Below are 21,296 nucleotides of genomic sequence, written 5' to 3' on the forward strand. Positions count from 1 at the left end.
AGATAGGTTCTTAATGAACTTGAGCATGGTAATCTGATTAGCTGGTCGCATGCGTTGCAGATCCTTAAGTACTCCTATGACTAGTCAGCTTTATCCGTTTGGCGGTACACTCGAATGCTGCTTACTCTTGAGGACCATGCGATCCGCCACAAGTTCTTTGACGTGCGTCTCTGCTTGTGAGAATAGCATGAAAATGCCCACGATGCGGTCTTGGAGAAGCTCAGCGACCTCTCCATCTTCTTCAAGAACCTTACTCAGAACAAGCGAAAGAGGGTATAGAACGGAACTGCGCGAGAAAATTCGACAGAAATCATTTTTCGGCGTAGGTCCCTACACTCGTTAGCAGAAACTAAAACAGCATACTCTCTGACCACTTACCTGAAGGTTGAAGACACTCCACACGCCATTGACACCGATCAGGACAAAGTCACGATCGTCCTCTAAATCTTCCTCTAGGAACTCCACAAGCACATTCAGACCTCCACAGCCAATGAACATTTGCAGCGTAAGCGTTGAAGTTTGGTACATTTGCCGAACGAATGCTGCCGCTTCCTGGCGGATCTCTGAGGGAAACTTCTTGTGAGCAAACTGACTAATGATTGGAATACCTCCAACGAAGCAGAGATTTTCCTGAATTTCCACGTTGTCTAGGATAATCTAGTTTCAATCGTCAGTGAGAGAAATTACGTGAACCCAAGTGTCAAGTAAACTCACGATGTTCACAATCTTTAGCAGGCTCAAAATAATCTCCCGGTTCCGCAGGGTTTCCAAGATCTCTAGAATCGGGAGCATTCCATGGGAGCTGATAATTACGTTCTTAGTTTCAGGTGACTCCATAAGGATTGAGAGCTGCAAGATAGATCAGTATGGTTATGAGAGTTGTTTGTGATAGCGTTACGTACCAGTTCGTCCGAGACGTCGTACAGCACGTCTTCTGGTTGTGTCGACTTGAGCGAGCTGACTCTGTTTTCAACAAGGCTGCAAAGCCGTGCATGACGATCTCGCGCCACGTTGGTCTCCTGGTCCATCTCATCGAAGCCCTCTTCCAATTGCGCAAAGGGATCTTCTTCGTCCTCTTCGTCACCAAGCCAAGATCCAGATATTTTAGAGTTCATCATGCGAAGCGTTCCCCGCTCTGAGCCGCTGTCACTTTCATGCTTCGATTTTAGGGCTGGTGCGGCGCCGTCGTTTCCGAATACATCAGAAAAGTCTTCCTCTTCACGTTCCGCGTATTTTTCGATCCCTAGCTGCAGATTTGGGCGCCGCGCAGGACCCTTCCCATCAGAACTGCTCCCTGAGGCGTTTCGGGGAAGACTGCCGTTCTTCTTTCCGTTCTGGGCTGAGCGAGGTACGTTCGTGAGGTCTGACGGGTGAAATAGCCGAGGTGTGTATTCCTTATTGTTGCGTGCTTGAAGTGATTGCAATTTTCTTTGAAATGCTGCATCATCGGCGGCGATAAGGTCTGAGTAGTCTTCAACAGAATTCTCTCTGAAGGCGGCCGTCGGCTTCGTGAACGACGAGATTCGAGGGTTGATGGGCGGAACCACTGCTGCCTTAGACATTCCGCGGAAGAACTGTGTCTTGGGTTCCTGGGCTCCTCTTTGTGCTCCTGAACTCGTCCGGCTACTTTTCCCACTGTCGGGCTCTTGCTTAGAAGACGATGAAGGCCTGATAGTCTCTATTCCATCAAAAGGATCCAAGGTGGACGGACTGTTCAACGTTAAGGAATCACCAAAGACGTTATCTGCATTGGGGTCTCCTGACACCGTGTCGAAGCCGGTGGCGTATGCTTTCAGCTTTTCGCTTGACAACAAGCCCGCAAAGTTGTCGTGGGGCCTCAAATGAGGCAACTGCAGGGCACTGGCACTGATGGACGATGCAAAGTCGTCGTCCCAGTTATCATTATCATCTTCTTCAGCCGCAGCAGCAAAGACCTCCGTGGCGGGGCGCATCTTTTTAACGCGCAACCCACTCTGTCCAGGCACGGGCGCTGTGATCGACGGCGGTGGTTCCCTTCTTGGGGGAACTGGACTTGCAGATATCGGTCTCGAAGCTCGGCGGAGAGTCTCATTGGCTGGAAGTTTCAGGGCCTCGTTCCACTCCTGCACGCTTTTGACGGCCTCATCATACTTGGTGGGCTTGGTCGGTACGACTTCATCCGCCCGTCGAGCATTGACAATCCAAGGATGTTTCAGCAGCTTTTTGGCAGACACTCTGAGATTGGGATCTTTCTGAAAACATTGCATCAAAAAGTCTCGAACGGCCTGTTTCTGGTTAGGATGTCGTCGTCTGCTCAAACGTTTCTAAGAAATGTGGAGATGAGACACTTACCGGTGAGGCAGCTTCTGGTAGCGGTGGGTGGTCATCATTGACTATCCGAAATAGCGCCGGCATTGGTTGCAGCTTGTGATATGGCGGTTTCCCCTCTAAGAGTTCAATTACCGTGCAGCCTAAGCTCCATATATCCGACGCCGTAGTCGCGCCGGACAGCTCGATGACCTCTGGGGCCATCCAATATGGCGTGCCCACGACGCTAGAGTCGTTCAGGCCGGCCGTCTTGGTAGCAACACCGAAATCCGCAAGCTTCACCAGACCCTCCTTGGTGGTGAGAATGTTGGCGCCTTTGATGTCCCGATGAATGACACCCTGGTCATGCAAGTACAAGAGTCCGTGCAGTACCTGAGACATGTAAATCGCAACCAGGTTTTCCGGAAACTTTCCAAAGTTCTTGCAGATCGAGTGGAGGGAGCCGTTCTCGCAGTATTCCAGGATGATGTAAAGCGATTGCGCGTCCTTGACGAAGCCATGGTATTTGACGATGTTGGGGTGATTGAGATTCTTGAGCAGGTCGATTTCGAGCATTATAACACGCAATTCGTTCTTAGGGAGGTCCGCAAGTTTGACCTGCTTGATCGCGACTGTCTCGCCCGTTCCCCAGTTGAGGGCGCGGTACACTGAGCCGAAAGCACCTTTCCCTAGGCAGTCGCCGAGTTGCTAAAGCACAGAAGATGTCAGTCCGCACTTTCTTTTACCACTGCCAGCGACAGCTATTCTTGCAATGCTTGATTCCATTTCGGCCCAGGCTCTGGCGCCAACGTAGTACAAAACAGGAGTAGGAGGTCCTCACATAGTCTTTCAGCCCAGCAACATCCTGCGCAGCACGCTGTGCCGCTCCATCTTTGCTCGGCGGCTTCTCCTTCTCTCGGTCGGCCGTCGTTGGCCTGGCTGCTCGGGTATGCGCCGAACCAGGAGTCCCTCTGACTTGCTGCGGTAACGACGAGCCTGGGGTGTTCTGGCCATGTGCGCCGGCACGGCTCTGCGGCCTACGGCTGCCATTCGAATGTTTATCCGCACTATGGTGTGCCGACATGTGGGCGACCATAGCGCTCCCCCTTGCCCCGGCCAGGCACGGCGTTCGCACGTAGTCGGTCGTCGCGGCGGGGCGCAAGGCGGAGGTAAATAAACGGCGAGGTGGTGGTCTCGCGGGCGGGGACCGGGAGCGAAAAGGAAGGCAGGTATGAGGCCGGGGCGCGAGGAGATTAGGTGGAGCTCTGGGCGCGGTGGTAGGCGGCGGGGGGTGCTGCTACGGTGAGCTGCATGTCACCCATCCGGAAAGCGGGCCTGCGTGGTGAGAGGCTGGAGGCTGAGCAGCTATGGCGGCGCAGTCGATGTGCGTCACTCGCTGCTCGAGCTCACACAGCTCGGGCGGCACGGTGGTCCAGGAGGGCGGAGGGAGAGGTCGTGCGAGAGTTGGCTCTCTGGAATTGGGCGGTGGTAGGGCTGAGATGTTAGGGAAGCCGTCAGTTGTCGCGCTAGCTGCGCCGGTGCTGCGCCGGCTTCCAAGGCGAGTAGCGTAAAACGGCGGGGACCCTGGCTTGGACTGGTCGCGTACGTCAGTAATTGCAGGAGCTCTCTGCACGAGCGGCTTCGAGGGGAAGTGAGTGAGCCGCCGAGCGCATCGAGGAAGCGAGCGATGTTTGTTGGCACAACAGCTGCAGGGCCCGCAACCAGGCCGTCAGCCAGCCGCCGTCAGCGATCGTCCCGGCCCGACCACAAGCGACTGCCAGGCTTAGGTCCGCCCAACACTGGCCCCGGCCGCCCGTCCTTCATTATTGCCGTTTCCTCTGCCTCTCTACAGCACACACCATGCGTGAGCCACAGAAAAGCCATGCGGCTGAGCCATACCAGCCCGCCTCTCCCCAGCCATACGTTGACGAGCGTCTCATGGCGCTGCATCACTAGCCAAAAACATCACATGCACGGCATTCGGACGGGGCTCACGCGACCTCTGAAGTCTGCCCGAACCCGCCCCTTTTACGGCGCTCCCGCCGGTGGAAATCTTCACGACCGCTTGGCATTCAAGTCAAGTGCCATTCCAGCTGAGCCCGCCCTCGCTGGACCCTCTGCTTTCCTTCTTTGGAAGTTTCCCAGTGCTTTCCTCCCCACTTTCACCTTCCCGAAACGACGTTAAGCACACCGCCATCGACCGCGAGGATTTCTCCGTTGACGTACGCGTTCTTGGTCAAAAAGAGCTGCGAAGAAATGTCGTCAGCTGCAACTCTAACGTCAAATGTGGCAGGTTGATCTGCCCCGCCGACCAATTGCCAGCGCAGGCTTCCTATGATGCCGCGCGGTAACCTTGTTGCCATGGCCGAAGACGAAGTCGCCATCACCGCCTCTCCAGCCACTCTTTTACTCATACGAGCCCCGGCGCTGGCCACCGGGAAAAACAACCAACCACATGACAGGAAGAAACACTTACCACAGCCTGCGCCATCTCCTCGTCGCTGCCCGGGCGTTGCGCCGGCACGTGTCCCTTCGCCTGAATGTTCTCTGCTGGAAGGTGGCTCTTCTGGTCCGGACCGCTTTGCTTTGCCGTCATCTCCGACGGGAAGTAGCCGGGCGCTATGCTGTTGACTCTGACACGGACCTTCTGGAACTCCGCACTCATAAGCTTTGCCAGGTGAACAGTGCCACCCTTCGCGGCGTTGTATGAGAAGTGGCCCTGCGCGTGGCGCATGATTCCGCTCATGGAGGAAATGACGATGACTGAAGCCGAGAGATGGCCGTGGGTCTCTGTACCTGCTTGCAGTAGAGGCAGAAAGGCGACTGTTGTGAAGTAGACCGATGTGACATCGGCGTTATACACGTCGTTCCAGGCCTCAAACGTCTCGTTATTCCATAGTTTCTCCTTCAGGCTCCCAGCGTGCTGCTGATCGGGCTCCGCCTTGGTCCCTGCGATTCCAGCTGCGCATACTATTTGGTACTAGGTTAGCACTACGAATATAGGAGCAATTGGCGGGCTCACTGAGAAGATTGACGTATTTCTCCTTCGAGGAGATCTCTGCGTACAGCTTCTCAAGGTCATCTTTCTTAGTGACATCGCAAGGAACGCAGCTGAAAAAACGATTAGTAAACTCTCCCGGAGTAAAATTTAAGTAGGAGGTAAAGTTAGAGTAATATTGGAGATATTCTTGGCCGCCCATCATGTCGGTGAACAGTGCTACGGAAACTTACGGGATGATCTCTCCCATCCCATCAGGACTGTGAGACTTAGCCGCTGCTTCGAGGGCCTCCTGTCCTATTGCCTTCGTTAGTATTCCCAGGGTATTTCGAGAAGCTCGTTGGGGACCTACTCCTTCCTGTAATGTACACCTTGGCACCTATTCGAGTCAGTCATCATGCAGCACTATGTGCCTAGCGTAGGCCAGCATACCATTGGCGGCCAGAGCTTGTGCTGCCATTAGGCCAATGCCCGTGCCGCCGCCCGTGACTACGCATACGTAATCCTTGACCGAGAAGAGTTTCTCAACTCTGAGATCCTTGGTCGAAGCCATTGTGCTGAATTTTGTTGTGGATTGTTGCGTCAAAAGTCGCTTGAATGGGTAGTAAGGGCGAGGGGTCGGTTCATAAAGCTGAAGTGATTGGATCCAATGACGCTTGCCTGAGGTCAACCCGTCAAAGAAGGGCAAGCAGGACGTAGCATCGCATGACGTCAAGGATGGTCCTCGCTTACGGATGCTCCCGCGCGACGCATCGCGTCGATCATACATCGCGATGAGATTCTAGGCTTCTGGAAAAATCGTGCAGTTCGTAAAAAGCATTGGATTTTCGTGCTTCAGCCACCGCTGTTTTGAGCCAATTTTAAAAAGACCATTTTTGCATCCCACGATAACGCCGCATTTCTAGGTGCATACCGCAGCATTGTAGCCGCCGACACGCACCAAATCCCTCATAGATTGCATAGACTATAACTCCAATGCCTTCTGCGCCATCTTCAAGGCGCCCTCGTACGTCTTGTTGCCGCCAATGAATCCACTCGCGTGGACAAAGACGCACCCCGGGATGCCTGACACCTCATCCAACTTTTCATCACGGACTCCCTTCCACGCGTTGGGCAGATCCCTTCTGTTGTCGAATCCACCACCCTCGACAGAGACGGCCCGGATCCTCCACTTGCTATCCGGCTCGTCGCTCTCGGGGAAGAGGACGTACAGCACCTGCGACTCCACCGGCGTGCTGCTCTCCGCCTCCAATGTGTACAGGTGGTCCATCCATGGCATGCCCTGCTTCAGCACCATGATGCGGCCCTGAGGATCGTATTGCTTGCGATCCTCAAATGCAGCCTTGACAGCGGCGCGCGCAGGCAGCCAGTTGCGGTACTTGTCCGTCAGTTCCATCACAAACTGCTCGCCAACAAAGGCCGATGCCTTCTCGAAACGCTTATCCTCTTCGTGCTGCACTTCCTCCTTGCTCTTGCCCGCGTCGTCCTCGAAGTGGTAGTTGTAGCGGTTGACCACGGACGCAATGCTAAACCCACGGTCCTCAAAACGCTTCTCCAAGCCTGCAGTCTTGAGTGCCTTGCTGTCGTAGGGCGAGACACCGGTATCGTTGGCGTCGAAAGCCTCGATAAGGCCATCGTACAGCTTCTGGTAGAGGATCTCGACATCCTCGCTGTCAATGCTCAAGCCAGTTTGCTGGGCAATGATATCCTTGCCGAAATGCTTGTACACCAGGCCTGCTGACGAGAGCTTCGTGGCGCTCCTGCCGGGGAAGTAGGCATCAAACTCGCGCTGGTGGTGGTCGAAACGGTTCTTAGTGTGGTCATAGACACCACCGACATCGACGACAGTGTGGCAGGTCTCGAGGACAGCGGGGTCACGCGTGCGGACTAGCGGGCTAGAGTTGTAGGTAGGCAAGGTGCGTAGCAGGTAAACGGCCAAGGCCTCGTCGGCGTGGAAGTGGCCGCTAGTGGAATTGTCAGTCAAGGAAGCAGGATTGCTCAGGTGGTACAGACTTGTGCGTGCCGATCAGAGGGCCAGTCATCTTGAGGCGCTTTGCCTGGGGCGATGCAGAAGTCATGCGAAAATGAGGTGGTGTTGCGCCGAGTAGAGTGGTGGATGGACGAATAGCGGGGCGGGCGAAAATAACGGCACTATGGCGGGAGAAGAGACGCATGCATCTGGCCAGCCAGCGCACTCGGATTTGGCGTGGCGAGGTCGGCACCGGTCCAAAATTGAGTGGGCGGCCGCAGCGCCTGTCGGGCCGGTGTGTTTGAGCAGCGCGGGGCTTGGCGGTGAAGGCGGGTGAGGTGTTGGCCAAGAGAATGCGGGTGGATAAAAACGCGACCTTGAACGCCAGCCGCGCGAATGCTCAGGTTGCGGAGGAACCAGAAATCTGGCGCCAGGTCCACAGCTTCCTGTTTAATGGCGTCCTTCGCCCGCACACACCCAGAGACTCAGCGTCCTCCATCTTTAGTCCCGCCCCTCACCATTGCTTCTTTCACGCCCACACGACCACCCCGCCGATAACCTGGAGGATCTAGGGTGCCGCCCTGCTGTTCTACCTGCATCTGCAACTGTGATCACCAGGCCGATCCCGGCTCAAAAGCACGCGACAACCCACGGCCCACCTACCGCTCTGCTCCGCCCTCTGCACCGCGCGCACCGTCCTGCCCGCGCAGTGCCAGTCTGTCCTCTCTGAAAGCACTCCCGAGTGCGTGTAACGAGGCTGACCTCAAAGCGTTGGAGGTCCAACAGCACGCACGTGAAAGCGCACCTTCCCGCCAAGAACGAGCGCAACGCGGAAGCCACGAGCCACATCTCGCTGCTCCGCTACCACCCCGGCCTCTGCCTGCTCAACGCCGCCCGCCGAACCAGCGACCACCCTCCAGCTCCCTGCGCCCGTCCGGCGCGTCGACCCCGCGCGCAACGAGTTCAGCGCTCTGCTTGAATTCTCCGCTGGTCCTCACGCCTGCCAGCTAAGGCGGCGTTCCTCCGCGCTATGTGGTTCACCCGTGCAGTTTCTTCCCTGCTGTTCCTGTTCGCCATCATCTTCACCATACCCCTCGCATTCGATGTTGGCGGCAGAACCTGCGGCTTGGCCTTCTCGCTGGCTCTCTCCAGCTTCTACTTCTTCGACTCAACGCTCCGCTTAGCCACCCCGGACAGCTCCCGCATGAGAAAGACCATCGTCAGCCTACTCTCGCTCTCGCAGTGGATCGTTATCCCGACGCTCTTGATTTGGAGTTTGAATAAGTTCTCGGTCGATGCGGATAATAGCAGTGGGTGGGTGCAGAGGACATTCAGTGGTTCTCGGGCAGAATACACTTCAGTCAGGGAATGGTTGTTTGGCAGGGAGGGTCTGGTGGAGACCTTGACGATCGGAAGCTGGGATAGGCTATTGCGCTGGTCTACGCCAGTCTTCCAGATCAGCGAGGGTTTCTGCAGTCTGCTGGTTATCCAAGCTCTAGGCCAGATCTCCAGATGGCTTGTCAACCGCGAACGTGGCGATAGCTGGATGGTAAGGCTGGCGCTCCCTGTTTTGGTGCTGAAATGGTACTTACCAAGTCACAGATTGGTCTCTTGATCGTGTCGGCATCCGTCATCTCAAGCTCCGTGTACTTTTTGTGGAGGATTACGACTTTCCCGGAGATCGGCAACGTGGACGCTATTCTGATCGGAGCCGCCATAACCTGCGCTATCTTCCTGTGCTCCTGGGGAATTGGAAGCGGTCGTGGAAATCCGGTGGAGAGCTCTCTACTCGTAAGCTCAACTTGCTCGCCCCTGGCTGCGTGTATTGATCTGTTGCTCTCTAGTTTGCCTACGTTACCCTCTGCATCTACCAAATTTTCACGGACTACCAACCCTCTGAGCAAGCCCAGAGCGAACCCTCTGCTCAGCCAGCACTACCTCCGCTACCTCCTATCATCATGGCTTCCTACACTACCCTGATGCACGCCCTGTCGACTCTGCCTTCCACTGTACATTCCGCCTTCAGCTTCATTCTCGCCGCGATCATGACCATCACGCCGTCGGTGCTTATCTCTCTCGCCTACCGTGTCTTTGTTATGTACGCAGCAGCTCGTATTATTCCAGCCGTCCGGGAATCGGGTGCACGCGCTCTTACACAGGATCCGTCCTTGGATGATGACGATGAGGCTGGCCGCGTGTTAGGGTTCCTTAGCTGGTTCAGTCCGAGTATCTTGATTGCTGTCTACACAAGTTTGCTCATGCAACACTTCGCTTCTTCCAGCACCAACGGCGATGCGGCTGGGGAGTGGTGGACCAGCCAAGGTGGCGACGCTGGGGGCAACCTATGGCGGTGGATCAACCTCGCTGCTACAATGGGCCTTTACGCAATCGAGCTCAACCTTGGCAGAGCTGACGATGACGGGCGCTTGACTAGCCACTGGAAATCGGACTGAGGCAAGATAAGCGAGGTCTCCACGGATAAAGGATCCCTCGATGAACTTGAGGTTGCTTGCAAAGCAACATGAGATTAGGGCGTGAAGGAGCATAATCCCGCCGATGCTTTCAGTGTCTTTTTCCATTCTGGCCGTACTGGAACATTGCGTTTTTGGACCTTGATCCTTCCCACACAAGCTCCATCCAGGCCCGCACTGCTTCCGTCTGTGGGCGGACCGCGTTATTGCATTATCACCGAATCAGCGCAGCTGTGGCCAGCTCTACGCCCAGGAGCACACGACGCCTGCGCCTTGAACGCACTATCACCTTTCCCAATCATCACACTCGGACACGCTGCAGCCGACATTGACAAATCCGCCGTGCTTTCAATTGTTCGTAGCCAACATTCAGAGCGCTTAGATACCCGGCTAGGGGAGCGAGAACCTAGCACATTTTGGTTTCCCTTTGTGATGTACGCATTGCATTTCGAGTTTTGCATCGGAGCTCACCAAACAACCTGAAGAGGAGAAAAATGGTTCGAGGAGGGTAATGGGATCAGAGGACACAAGGAGAAGCTTAATGAAGGTGCGAGAAACAAAATGGGATCGAAGCGAAGGTTAAGGGCACATCAGCGACGTCTGCTCATCCTGTAGATATCCTGCTTTCAGTAGCATGCTTCATTGGGATTGCGAATTAAAAGTGGCGTCATCTAAACCACACAATTCATAAATTTGATGTTAAAGCTGGACTTATGTCGCCTTTTGATCTGAAATAGTGTGAAGACCCTTCATCTCAGTCTGGTTCCATGTCGTCGAGCTTTACAACAAGGCTTCTTCAAATTTGACTCCCCCATTTCGAGAATTTGACTCCCTCAAATCTGGATTTTACTCCCCTTCGAGAACCTAATTATCTATCTTTTCACGGTAGCATCAAATGTCTCTACCCCGTAGGTGGCGTTCACTTTACAAATAAAGCCGGCACCGACGCGCTCTTGTTGGGAATCTGCGGATTATTCAACGTACTGCAACATTTATTGGCAATATTATATGCCAAACTGTATTGCCTGACCTTAGTCGTCTACAGCATTTTATCTGAAAATGTTCTAATGCATTCTATTATGCTACCTAGCAGGTCTATCTTCCGCTTTCTGGATAAATGTATGTATAAGGATGCACTGCTGTTTCAAACCGGGCGGTAAACATTTATACTGAAGCTCAACGCGTTCGTTTCTCACTCCTTTTCCGCACCACCTTTTCAGTTATTTTCGTCCCGGCCGCGACTCAGTCTCAGGCTCCGAGTCAGATATGGGCTCTGCCTCTAACATGGTCATCTCGCCGACTTCACCGACGCTCTCAACGTCGTCTTCTCCTATAGAGAGATTGTCGTCGTCATAATCATCAACCAGAATATCTTTGTTGGTTTCAGATGCCACAGGGATAGCAGGCGCCGGTGCAAAGTCGGTAACAGCCGTGGTGCGGCGAGGAGGCTGCGGCGGCGGCGCATCCTCTTTTTCGGACGGTCCAGCCCTGGGTTGAGAAGGTCGCGGGGGTTTCTCTGGTGGCATCTCGCTCTCCGGAGCGTTTGCGGGCTGGCCAACGGGCTTCCGGGGAATGCTTCGGTTCTGCGATGGACGGAGAGGAAGTTGTGGACTGGGCTCTTCCTGTAGGCTTAGCTTCTCAAACGGTGGCGCCTTGCCAGCCTCCGCTCCCCTCTGGTTTACGGTGGTCGGCTCGTCAGCTCTGACACCAGTCCGCATTTCCAGCAGTTTGGCTTCTTCTTCGGCGACGTCTTGCATGATGATACGTCTCTCCTCCTGGCTGTCGCCAGCCTTCTCAATTTTTTGCTCAACCATTTTCTCGTTCTCCTGCTCTGCCTTGCGCTCCTTTGCCTCCTCAATACGAAGTTCCTCTTCCTCTTTCCGCACCTCCTCATCGTCCAACTCCTCCATCCCAATCTTCTTCAGGATGGTACCAGTCAGCCATCTGTACCTAGTGTGGCCGTCGACCATAGCGCTCGCGTCAAAATTCTCTACGCCTTCAACACCTTCAATTTTTTGGAGTCCCGCGACGCCCAATTGGATACTGCTTGTCCTGTATAGGAAACCGAGGATATGGTCGTTAGAGCTATACACATTAACCAAGCGGCCCGCCACCACCGTCCGCATCTTTCGCCACGCGGCGGCGTCGCTCGGGGTAGGTGCGCCCATCATGACCACGTTCTCAATCAGGCCGAACGCGCGGCGCTCAGCCAACTGCAGTAAACACGAGTAGATGACCCTCGCGCCAAGCGAGTACCCGATGAGCGTAACGGGACGCTCGCCCTGGGCCTTGTTGATCAGAGCGTCGGCGAGCACAGCGCCAGCCTTCTCGCTGCGCTTCTTGGCGATGGAGAAGGGGTTGTCGACTATACGACCCACGCGTAGGAGCATCAATGGCCACAGCCCTGCCGCCAGGCTGCCCAGCACCGTACGTTTGACGATCTCATACTTGGCGTAGCTCCAGGCCGCACTCTTCAGCACCGCCGAAAGCGACGTGCCCAGCTTCAGCAGCGCCTCGACCTCCCACCGCAGGGCGAACGTCTCGAGCTGCGGCCCCATTACGAACCACGGCGTAAAGACCTCGGTCGAGTCGGTCAACCAACCGCTGATGGTGATAGCGACGCGCAGGCGGTGGTGCTCGGAAGCTGGGTCAATGGCGGAGGAAGACGAGGTGTTGGAGCGGCCTGGCGGCTTCCAGCTGCCGAGGATATCCTCCGGTCTCCTGCTATCGCGGCGCGACAGCCCCTGCGCCTTGCGCTGCCGTTCGTACACGCCGCCGTCGTCGCCACCGCGCACGGCGATGAAGCGGAAGTCGGAGACTTCGGCCGTGTACTTGTCCATCATCTTGCCCGTCATGCGCCCGCCGTACGCGCCGAACAGCCCACCCACCAGCACACTGCTCCCCGCCAACCCGCCCAGGAGACCACCGACCGCTGTGGCACCCAGGCCGACGCCGCCGAGGACGGTGCCCACGCCTGCTGCGAGGAATGGAGCTGCTAGGCCGCCGGTGACGCCAATAAGGGCAGCGCCGGCGACGGTGGCCAGGCCCACTTTCCATTTGCGAGAGGTTGCGTTCGAGGATGCAGCGCGGGCCGTTTCCTCCTCGGCAGAGAGCTGGCGTGCGGATGTGAGAAGAGCTTTGGCGAGTGCGGTCTCCTGTTCGCAGAGTGTGGCTGTAGGCACGCGAAGACTGGAGGAGAGTTGCAGGAGAAGAAGGCGTGAATGGGCAGGGTAATTCTGCAAAGAAAGGAGAAGAAGCAGGATAGAATTCAGTATGAGAGTGCGAGACTCTTCTGGCAGCTGGGTGAGGGTAGTGGGAATAGGTTTGCGAGAATGAGGGGAATCAGGAGGTGTTTGGCTGTCATCAAGGGACAGCAAATCTAGCTCTTGTTTCTTCGCCAAAGATCTCTCCCGCTGCTGCTTCAAAATGGCTATTTCCCTGCCATGTACCTTGAGGGTTTCACCTAGGCGCTTTAAGACTTGCACACGCCAGTTGTTGAAGAAACTGAGAGCAGCGCGGTACAAGTCCTGAACATCGTCGGCGGCGAGCTCCTTCTTGATCTTATCGACGCGCTCAGCTCGTTCGGCAGCACGCGACGCATGTGCCCTTTGGTTTTCATCAAGCGCAATCAGGTTTTCTTCGGCTGCAGGATCATGGAATGATGCGGCAGTCTGGAGAGCTGCTGGTACCTGGAAGGTGGCACTGAGGTCGTTGCGGATGGCATCGGTGCACAAGACCACAACGAGGGCGAGCTCAGCGCGTAGTTCTGGCGTAGGAAGTATCGTCTCTAGGGAGGCCTCTTTCTTGGGGCCAGACGTTGGGTGTTGTGACGAGTCTTTGTCTTTGAAGATGTTGGAGAACATGTTGCATATGACTTTGTGCAAGGAAAGAGCATAGCACGGCGAGGCGCGGAAACAGACAAGCAGATAGAGACGCGCGCGACGAGGGGTATCTGACCAGAAGTCGCTGGGACGGAAGCTCCGCGGTGCGCTGAAATGCGGAGAGCAGTTGGTGAAAGAGGCTGTGGTCTCAGCAGATATGCTGCCTAGTCTCGGTGGCCGGGTACCTTTTCCGGCCCCCACAATTTGCGGCCAAGACGATCCTGGCGCTTAGTAAATCGTAGCAAACGGGGTGTTGTGCAACGAGCAAGCGGCAAATGCCAAAGGGTGAAGCAGAAACGGATGTGCGTTCCGCGACGTCATCCATAACTCCTGCCTTTCCTTTCCCCTGGCGACCAAAGCGGCTAGCGCCGGGATCGGAGGCCCAGGCCCACAACTGCTGAGCTTCCATGTCTATCACCGCCGGTTTCCCCTCGATTCTATTGTGCGCTTGTCTGGCAATCTGATGCAGCCATCCGGAGGGCCTGCGGCTCGCTTACAGTAGCGGAGGATAGGTCATCGGGTGACCTTCATGGTTTGAGTTCCTCCGCTGCATGTTCCTGTACAGATGACATTCATTCCGTCTTGCGGGGTAGGGTCCAACACCCTCAGGGCAGATATTCGCAGGGCCCCCCGACCTAATCCGGCATGAAGTCTGGCTCAGACCCTCTTCTGGGCCAACCCTATACGCATCGGTCCATCGGCGTGGCTGGATGTGTACCTGCGCCCTCGAACACCTCGTTCCCCATCCAGCTCACCTCGCCGGCGGGCGCGTCTAGACTTGAGGGCAGCGGTGACAGCCTCACTTCTCGCCTTCTTCATCTACCAGGCCGAGGCTCCGCTGGCTTGCGGCCTGCAGATCACAGTGGCGACTGCTTCGCGCAGTGTTTGAGAATGCGCGGTCTGCTGCTCCTGGTCACGTCGGCAGCGGCATATGGAGGTGGGGGTGTGTTCGCGCGGGAACGTGAAGGCAAGACCAGCCAGGATTCTGGGGCCGCCTTTTTTAGCTCGGCACGGAGTAAATTGCGGTCAGGACAGCGGTCTAGTGAGCAGTAGCTAGAGGACGCGTGGAGGAAAGAAAGATGTTGCGGACTCGATGCGCTTGCCGCTGTCCCACGCGCGTGCGTGCTGCTGGCCTGCAACAACGCGCGCATCGCAAGGCTCTCTGCCGCTTTGTACACACGCAATCGCGATATCACGCTGCGCGCTGCAGGAAGCTTGCCCGCCTATAATTGGAACGCCCCGGGGCAGGCACCGCACCTAATCCCCAGCTCCCTTTGGCCGTTCGCGCGGCAGTTCCCGAGCGCGACCTTGACTACATCACCGCCCGCGCAGCCTCATTTTTCTGCCCTTCGCATTGAGCCGCCAGCAACACTGCTCGGTCCTGTCACCCACCACCACAGGCGCTTTTCCACCGGATTTCCTAGGAGCAGTTACAGGACCCGCTCACCACCCGCGCCGCGCGCCTTCCCGTGCCTCGCGCCGCTTCACGCAACGCCCGTGCCTGCCGTTGGAGCTGCTGCAGCTCCACAGGCCGGCCGCTCGCTTTCACGACGGCGTCCATCAAGAAGCGGAAGCTCGCCCAGGACCCGCCCCCAGAAGCCTCAGACAACCCCTCGTCGTCCGCCCCAGGGCCTGCGCAAAGGACGACCTTCGACCCGCCGCCGCCGTCAGCGTCGCCGCGCTCCTCTCCACACCCGCCCTCCGTCGGCAGCCGCGCCTCCGCCTCGCCGCCGCGCTACATCCCGCCGCATCTGCGCGACGAAGTCTTGGAGCCCGTCGCCGAGTCGGACGGTGCCTCCTGGGACAACACGGTCAGCGGCGGCAGCTCTCCCAGCGAGGCGTACGCTGGCCTGAGCTTGGAAAGCACGAGTAGACCCGGCGCGCCCGCAGGAGATCGGCGTGGCTCCTCAGCAGCGCCAGACGGCTCCCGCTTGCAGAACACCCCCTCCGGCGCCTGTGTACGCTCGCCACCGCCCCGATCAGCATCCCCCGCAAAGCGATCCGCCTCCGAGATGGCTGGAGAGAACGACAGCAGGGAGCAGATGGAGCTGGAGAACGGCACCGCGAGAGGCTCCTCGGTGGATATGCTCAGAGATGAGCAGCCCCAGCCCAAGGACCAGACCAGCGGTGCCAGCTCGGATACCGCCTCGACGTCCGTCAATGAGTCCAACACCGTAAGCACCTCGGCCACCAGCGATGCTGCGCCCTCACCGCCAAATCCCAAGGACCAGTCTGCCACCAGCGCTACTGCATCAGGCCTCTCACTTGATGAGCAAGTCGTGCGGATCATGACGTTACACGAAGCTCTGCCCCAGGATGGTCAGAAGGGCTATGTGGTCAGCATGTGGTGGCTGTCGCGTGTCCTCTCACGCGTGTCTGACAGCAAGCAATTCGGACCATTCGACAAGTCCGCTTCAGAGGGCGAGATAGGACCCATCAACAACGAGCCTCTCTTTGACCAAGGTACGTTCTTTTGCTCCTACAGTATGGAAAGCACGGTTTGACAAATACTCCTCCTTCGAAGATGCCTCTGCCTGGGAGCAAGACCACGTCAGCGAGTCTTCTGGCCAGCTATTCGTGCCCATGAAGCCAGGCCTTCAGATTGGCGAAGACTACGAAGTTTTTCCAGAGGGTGCATGGAACTTGATGGTCGAATGGTATGGCGTGAAGCCGGGTGTACCTCCCATCATCCGCTATGCTCACGACACCGCGCCGCCCGGTTCTGGCATGCAGAACGTTCAGTACGAAATTTATCCTCCGTTCATTACGATTCGCAAGTTGCGCAATGACTCGGAACCTATGACCGCTCAAAGAATCAAGGAAAATACTAGCAATGCGGTCAGGCTGCTCTCAAGCCGGAGCGAGAAATTTCAGAACTTCTTGAAAAGAGCAAAGGAGGCAGCCGGAATCCCCGTGACCACAAAGGTTCAAATTTGGAGAGTATTGGAACCCATCCAGACCGGATCGGCGGGTCAGCAGGAACCTAAGGCGGAGGTGCTCACCCCGGCCACGTCCCGAAACAGCTCTCCCGCTAGGACGCCCCCGACTCCTCTGCTGATTGACCTGGCATCGTTCACAGCCATGTCTGAGGGCACTCAGAGAGAAATGGTTGACCACAAGGACGAGACAAACAACCCGAAATACAACGGTAGCGTCAAGATGGATCTGGTTGGTTTGAACACTAGCCAAGTTCTTATCTTAGAAGAACAAATCGGCGGTCCTGCCGGCGGTGAGTTTGTCTCAGATAATGCGCGTAAGTCGGCGGCGAAACACGGCGTCTCACTCAGCACTGGTAAGATCCCGGACTCCAAGGGGGACAGTGGACGCAGCAGCCCGGCGCCTGGAGGGCCCATGACGCGTGGACGGACGAAGAACGGCAGGACACGTGGAACTGTTGGTCTGTCTAACTTGGGCAATACCTGCTACATGAACTCTGCTCTGCAGTGCATCCGTAGCGTCGAGGAGCTCACTGCTTATTTCATGCAAAATAAGTACAAAGAGGAACTTAATGGAGATAACCCGCTCGGCCATGGAGGCTCTATTGCAAAGGCATATGCGGGTTTGCTCGCGTCCATCTATGACGAGTCTTCTCCCACCTCTTTCGCGCCCAAGAACTTCAAGTATGCACTCGGACGTGCACAGCCTATGTTCTCCGGTTATGGACAACAAGACTCGCAGGAGTTCCTCAGTTTCTTAGTGGACGGTCTTCATGAGGATTTGAACAGGATCATCAAGAAACCATACATTGAGAATCCTGATTCGGATGACAATACCCATAAAGACCCGGAAGCCATCAAGGCGCTTGGCGAAAAGTACCGCGAGAACCACCGTGCACGTAACGACTCGGTGGCCATGGACCTGTTCAACGGTTTCTATAAGAACACTATGGTCTGTCCGGAGTGCGACAAAGTCAGCATCACGTTCGACCCCTACTCCTCCCTCACTCTTCAGCTACCGATCGAGAAGAACTGGCAACACAGCATCTTCTTTGTGCCCTTGGTTGGCCGTCCTGTGCAAATCGATGTGGATATGGACCCTAATAGGCCGCTCCGAGCTGTTAAGGAGTTCATCGCCCAGCGCGTCCCGGGTGTTGACCCCAAGCGGATAATGATGTCCGAGATCTACAGCCACAAGTTCTACAAGCACTTTGAGGACAAACAAGCCATAGTGGAAAGCAATATCCAGGAGCGCGATGAGATTGTTTGCTACGAACTGGACGATGTCCCCACAAACTGGCCGCCTCCAAAGAGATCTAGTAAACCCAGGTCCATGCTTTCTTTCCACCACTCTGACGATGAAGAAATCCCCGACACGGACTCGCCCATGGCGGATAAGTTGGTGGTCCCTGTGTTCCATCGGGTTCGCAAGTCTCCTTCTAACAAGTGGGAGGTGACCCTCTGGCCTTCTCACGTTCTCGTCACGCGCGAGCAAGCGAAGGACTCTGACGAAATTCTGCGTAAGATTATCGGTAGAGTGGCTGGAATGACCACCAGGGAAATTCTTGAGGAGGGTTCGTCTTCGCCACGGGATGAGTCTGACACCGTGGTGACGGCTGACGAGGATGCGTCATCTAATGCGGATGGTCGTGTCCAGGCCAACTCCGTTGAGGGTGATGAGAGCATCGTGGATGTTACCATGACCGAGCCTGGTGAAGCGGAGAAGACCAACTCTGATGGAAACACTGACGGTGATGTGACAATGCAAGAACAGAGCTCATTGCCGTCGGTGCTGCAGCCTGGTGGCTTCATTGCCCCTGAACTTCGGAGGCTGTTCACCCTGAAGTACACGAAGCCTGGCAACGATATTCTTCCGACGGGCTGGAGCGGGCTTGATTCCAGGGAACTAGCCACTCTGGACTCTCGCATTCCAGCACCCCCGAGCCGCCGATCCTCCATCCAGTCTACTGCCAGCGGTGCCAGCAGGTCTACCCAAGGCACCCAGCGCTCTGATACTCCCGAAAGCGACGTCGACGAGGAGACGCCTCAGTTCTCCAACACCATGGAGTCATTTGAGGCCGAACCGAGCGAAGACGAGCTTGCAGGCGTATCAAACAAGCATGCAAACCGTCAGAAGTTCCAGAACAAGCAGGCCAGAAGAGTAAAGGGCAAGAAGGGCAGGAAGATGAAGACCTACTCTCGGAAAGATCGCCGCGCCGGTGCCAACGTTAGAGCCAACTCTGAGCCTGTGTCTGAGCCTGATGGCGAGCCCATGCTCATCCGTCCTGGTGAAGTCATCATCGTGGACTGGGAGAGTGAGAGCTTTGATGCGCTCTTCGGCGGTAAAGTCTCAGACAAGAACGGCCTGCGTGGCATGGGCACGTGGGATCTGACCGAGACTCTACCCGACCCTGAGCTCACGGAAAAGAAGAAGAAGCGGGCTGCGCGGAAGAAGTCAGGCATCACGCTCGAAGACTGCTTTGCGGAAACTGCAAAGACTGAGATTCTTTCTGAGGAGAATGCTTGGTACTGCAACCGCTGCAAGGAGCTTCGCAGGGCAAGCAAGACCCTCGAGATCTGGACGGCTCCAGACATTCTCGTAGTCCACCTCAAGCGATTTGGTGCCAACCGTGGCTTCAGGGACAAGGTTGACATCCTCGTCGATTTCCCCATCGAAGGGTTGGATATCACCGAGCGTGTGGGTCTCAGTGAAGGCAAGCCTTTGGTCTACGACCTTTTTGCAGTGGATAACCATTTTGGTGGCCTCGGTGGAGGACACTACACTGCTGTGGCAAAGAACTTCTACGACGGGCAGTGGTACGACTACAATGGTAAGTTTCTCCGAATGAGTACTTGTGTATATACTAATGCGAGACAGATTCGATGGTCAGCAAGAAGAGCCCTTCGAACATCGTCAACAGCAGCGCATACCTGCTCTTCTACCGCCGTCGCCGCACCGACGACACCCCTTTAGGCCCGCCCTACTTGCAGGACATCGTCCGGCAGGCGTTCGCTCCCGCATCTGATTCCGGTGAAGACTCGCCGTCGGGAAACGGCCGGCGTCTCGGCGGCTCATCCCCGAATGGGTCGCCGAGAGACTCGAGCGCAGCAGGAGCTGGTCCCCAGCGCGCGGCTGGTTCGGTTGGCGTGACGACGACAACGACAGCCTTGACGAATGATGATGATGATGACGATGACGCCCCGCCGCCATATGAAGATGATGAGGGCGTCTCCATGGATATCACCAGTGGACCCAGCACCAAGGCCATCGGGCTCCTCCCCGCAGCCAGTGAGCCCTCTTGGGGCTGGCCCACTGCAACGCACCAGATGGATGGCGCAGCTGACGATGATAACACAGATGTGGCGAGCGACGTCGCCGCCATGCCCGAGTCGGCTGGCAGCGACATCGAGAACCGCATGCTGGACTTTGAGGGGGAAGATGGCTTGCTCTCCGGACCCGGTAACGTTACCCCTGTAGACTCGGATCACGAGGGCGGCAACGGCATGGAGGGCCCGCCCGCGCTGCTGAACGTTGGCGCGGACTTGGAGGCCGCGGAGGCTGAAATGCCGGACTTGGACGATGTGGCGGAGGTTAGGGTAGACGAGAAGGATGTCAAGGTGGACTAGAGACATGAAAAGGGACATGGAAAAAAAAAGAGTAACTTATGAACGAAATAGGGGATTTTTCATTTTTATTCCTTTGAGCATCCTCAAGCATCCGTTGTGGGCATTTTTGGGTGGTTCCAAGTCGTTTATTGTTTGCTTCGTCTTCCCTTCGTTTTCTTTTCTTGATGACTCGACAAACAAGAACATTCATGCTGGAGACACATAAAATCATCCTCACGTCAAGGGTTGGTCGCAATGGCACAAATGAGAGAATCAACAGAGATCGGGTCTAGGTGCAAGGAAGAACGACTTCGTCCTCTATCTCTATCTCTTTTCTCCTTAGATCGCATTGTGTGGGCTAGGGATTTGATGTGTGATGGGAAAATATCTCTCTTCCGGGGGGTGACAGGTTATTGCTTACAACTGATGTAGAACGACGAAGATGATCACGGTTGGTGGATACCGAGGGTAGAACATGCATTACACGGTCCTCTGGGAGTATCTTCGTTTCTCCTCTTTTGTTGTGTTTCAATTTTGACCTCTTCGTCCACGAAATGGTATGGGGAGTTTAATGCGAACTGGAGAGTATTGGAAGAAAAGAGACGGGAGAGGATTTTGTTCTTTTTGCTAGTCTTGGGATCTCACAAGGAGACAGTGCGAGGTTCCAGGCTTTATGGCCGTGTTAGAACAAAGTATAAGAAGTCAGATTGGTGTGAGTTGGCAAGGATGCGTCGATTACTAGTTGGTTGGCTGAGTGACTCTCAGTCTCTGTCTTCTTTTTATCCGTTCAACTTTGTATTTGGCAATTTGTAAGGTTGGAGTCATTTTGTATGTAAATACGTGCACACATGAATATATACATGCATAGATCGGCGGTTACCCTTATGACAAGCACATTTACGTAGGTGATTAGATGAGTTGTTCCTCTCCTGTGGTCTTGTTCCACGTGAATCAGTATAAAGCCCTACAATTCCTCCTTTTCTTTTGTATTTGTTTATAGAGGGGCGCTGCAGCTGATGGCTAGCGCGAAGAATAGCAGGACCAGAGAACATAGCATAGATATTCCCCACTTCATTTCTTTTCCACTATGAAAAGAATATGTATGGGTAGTTGAAGCTATCGTCCGAACGTGAATGTACAATTACTAGT

General features: G+C 55.7%; 5 protein-coding genes across 5 annotated transcripts; 2 read left to right on the forward strand and 3 right to left on the reverse strand.

Moving 5' to 3' along the window:
- Positions 1–4,448: 4,448 nt before the first annotated feature.
- LTHEOB_12607 (Short-chain dehydrogenase/reductase SDR) lies at positions 4,449–5,837 on the reverse strand (the record flags this gene model as incomplete). Its single annotated transcript, XM_035509493.1, has 6 exons — positions 4,449–4,532; positions 4,763–5,247; positions 5,309–5,397; positions 5,518–5,581; positions 5,637–5,663; positions 5,717–5,837. The coding sequence occupies 6 exons, from the start codon at positions 5,835–5,837 to the stop codon at positions 4,449–4,451; spliced, it is 870 nt and encodes a 289-aa protein (XP_035364432.1).
- Positions 5,838–6,248: 411 nt separating this feature from the next.
- On the reverse strand, positions 6,249–7,362 carry LTHEOB_12608 (Metal-dependent protein hydrolase; the record flags this gene model as incomplete). The annotated part of the gene is made up of 2 exons (XM_035509494.1): positions 6,249–7,248; positions 7,298–7,362. 2 exons carry the CDS (start codon positions 7,360–7,362, stop codon positions 6,249–6,251), a joined length of 1,065 nt encoding a protein of 354 aa, XP_035364433.1.
- Positions 7,363–8,283: 921 nt separating this feature from the next.
- On the forward strand, positions 8,284–9,706 carry LTHEOB_12609 (Ice2 family protein; the record flags this gene model as incomplete). The annotated part of the gene is made up of 3 exons (XM_035509495.1): positions 8,284–8,802; positions 8,856–9,044; positions 9,098–9,706. 3 exons carry the CDS (start codon positions 8,284–8,286, stop codon positions 9,704–9,706), a joined length of 1,317 nt encoding a protein of 438 aa, XP_035364434.1.
- A 1,238-nt stretch (positions 9,707–10,944) lies between these two features.
- Positions 10,945–13,587, reverse strand: LTHEOB_12610 (uncharacterized protein; the record flags this gene model as incomplete). The annotated part of the gene is made up of 1 exon (XM_035509497.1): positions 10,945–13,587. The coding sequence occupies one exon, from the start codon at positions 13,585–13,587 to the stop codon at positions 10,945–10,947; it is 2,643 nt and encodes an 880-aa protein (XP_035364435.1).
- A 909-nt stretch (positions 13,588–14,496) lies between these two features.
- LTHEOB_12611 (Ubiquitin c-terminal hydrolase) lies at positions 14,497–20,168 on the forward strand (the record flags this gene model as incomplete). The annotated part of the gene is made up of 4 exons (XM_035509498.1): positions 14,497–14,542; positions 15,136–16,068; positions 16,130–19,372; positions 19,420–20,168. 4 exons carry the CDS (start codon positions 14,497–14,499, stop codon positions 20,166–20,168), a joined length of 4,971 nt encoding a protein of 1,656 aa, XP_035364436.1.
- Positions 20,169–21,296: the final 1,128 nt, after the last annotated feature.

This window comes from Lasiodiplodia theobromae (genome assembly GCF_012971845.1).
Source record: "Lasiodiplodia theobromae strain AM2As chromosome Unknown scaffold_68, whole genome shotgun sequence".
Classification (NCBI taxonomy): Eukaryota; Fungi; Ascomycota; class Dothideomycetes; order Botryosphaeriales; family Botryosphaeriaceae; genus Lasiodiplodia; species Lasiodiplodia theobromae.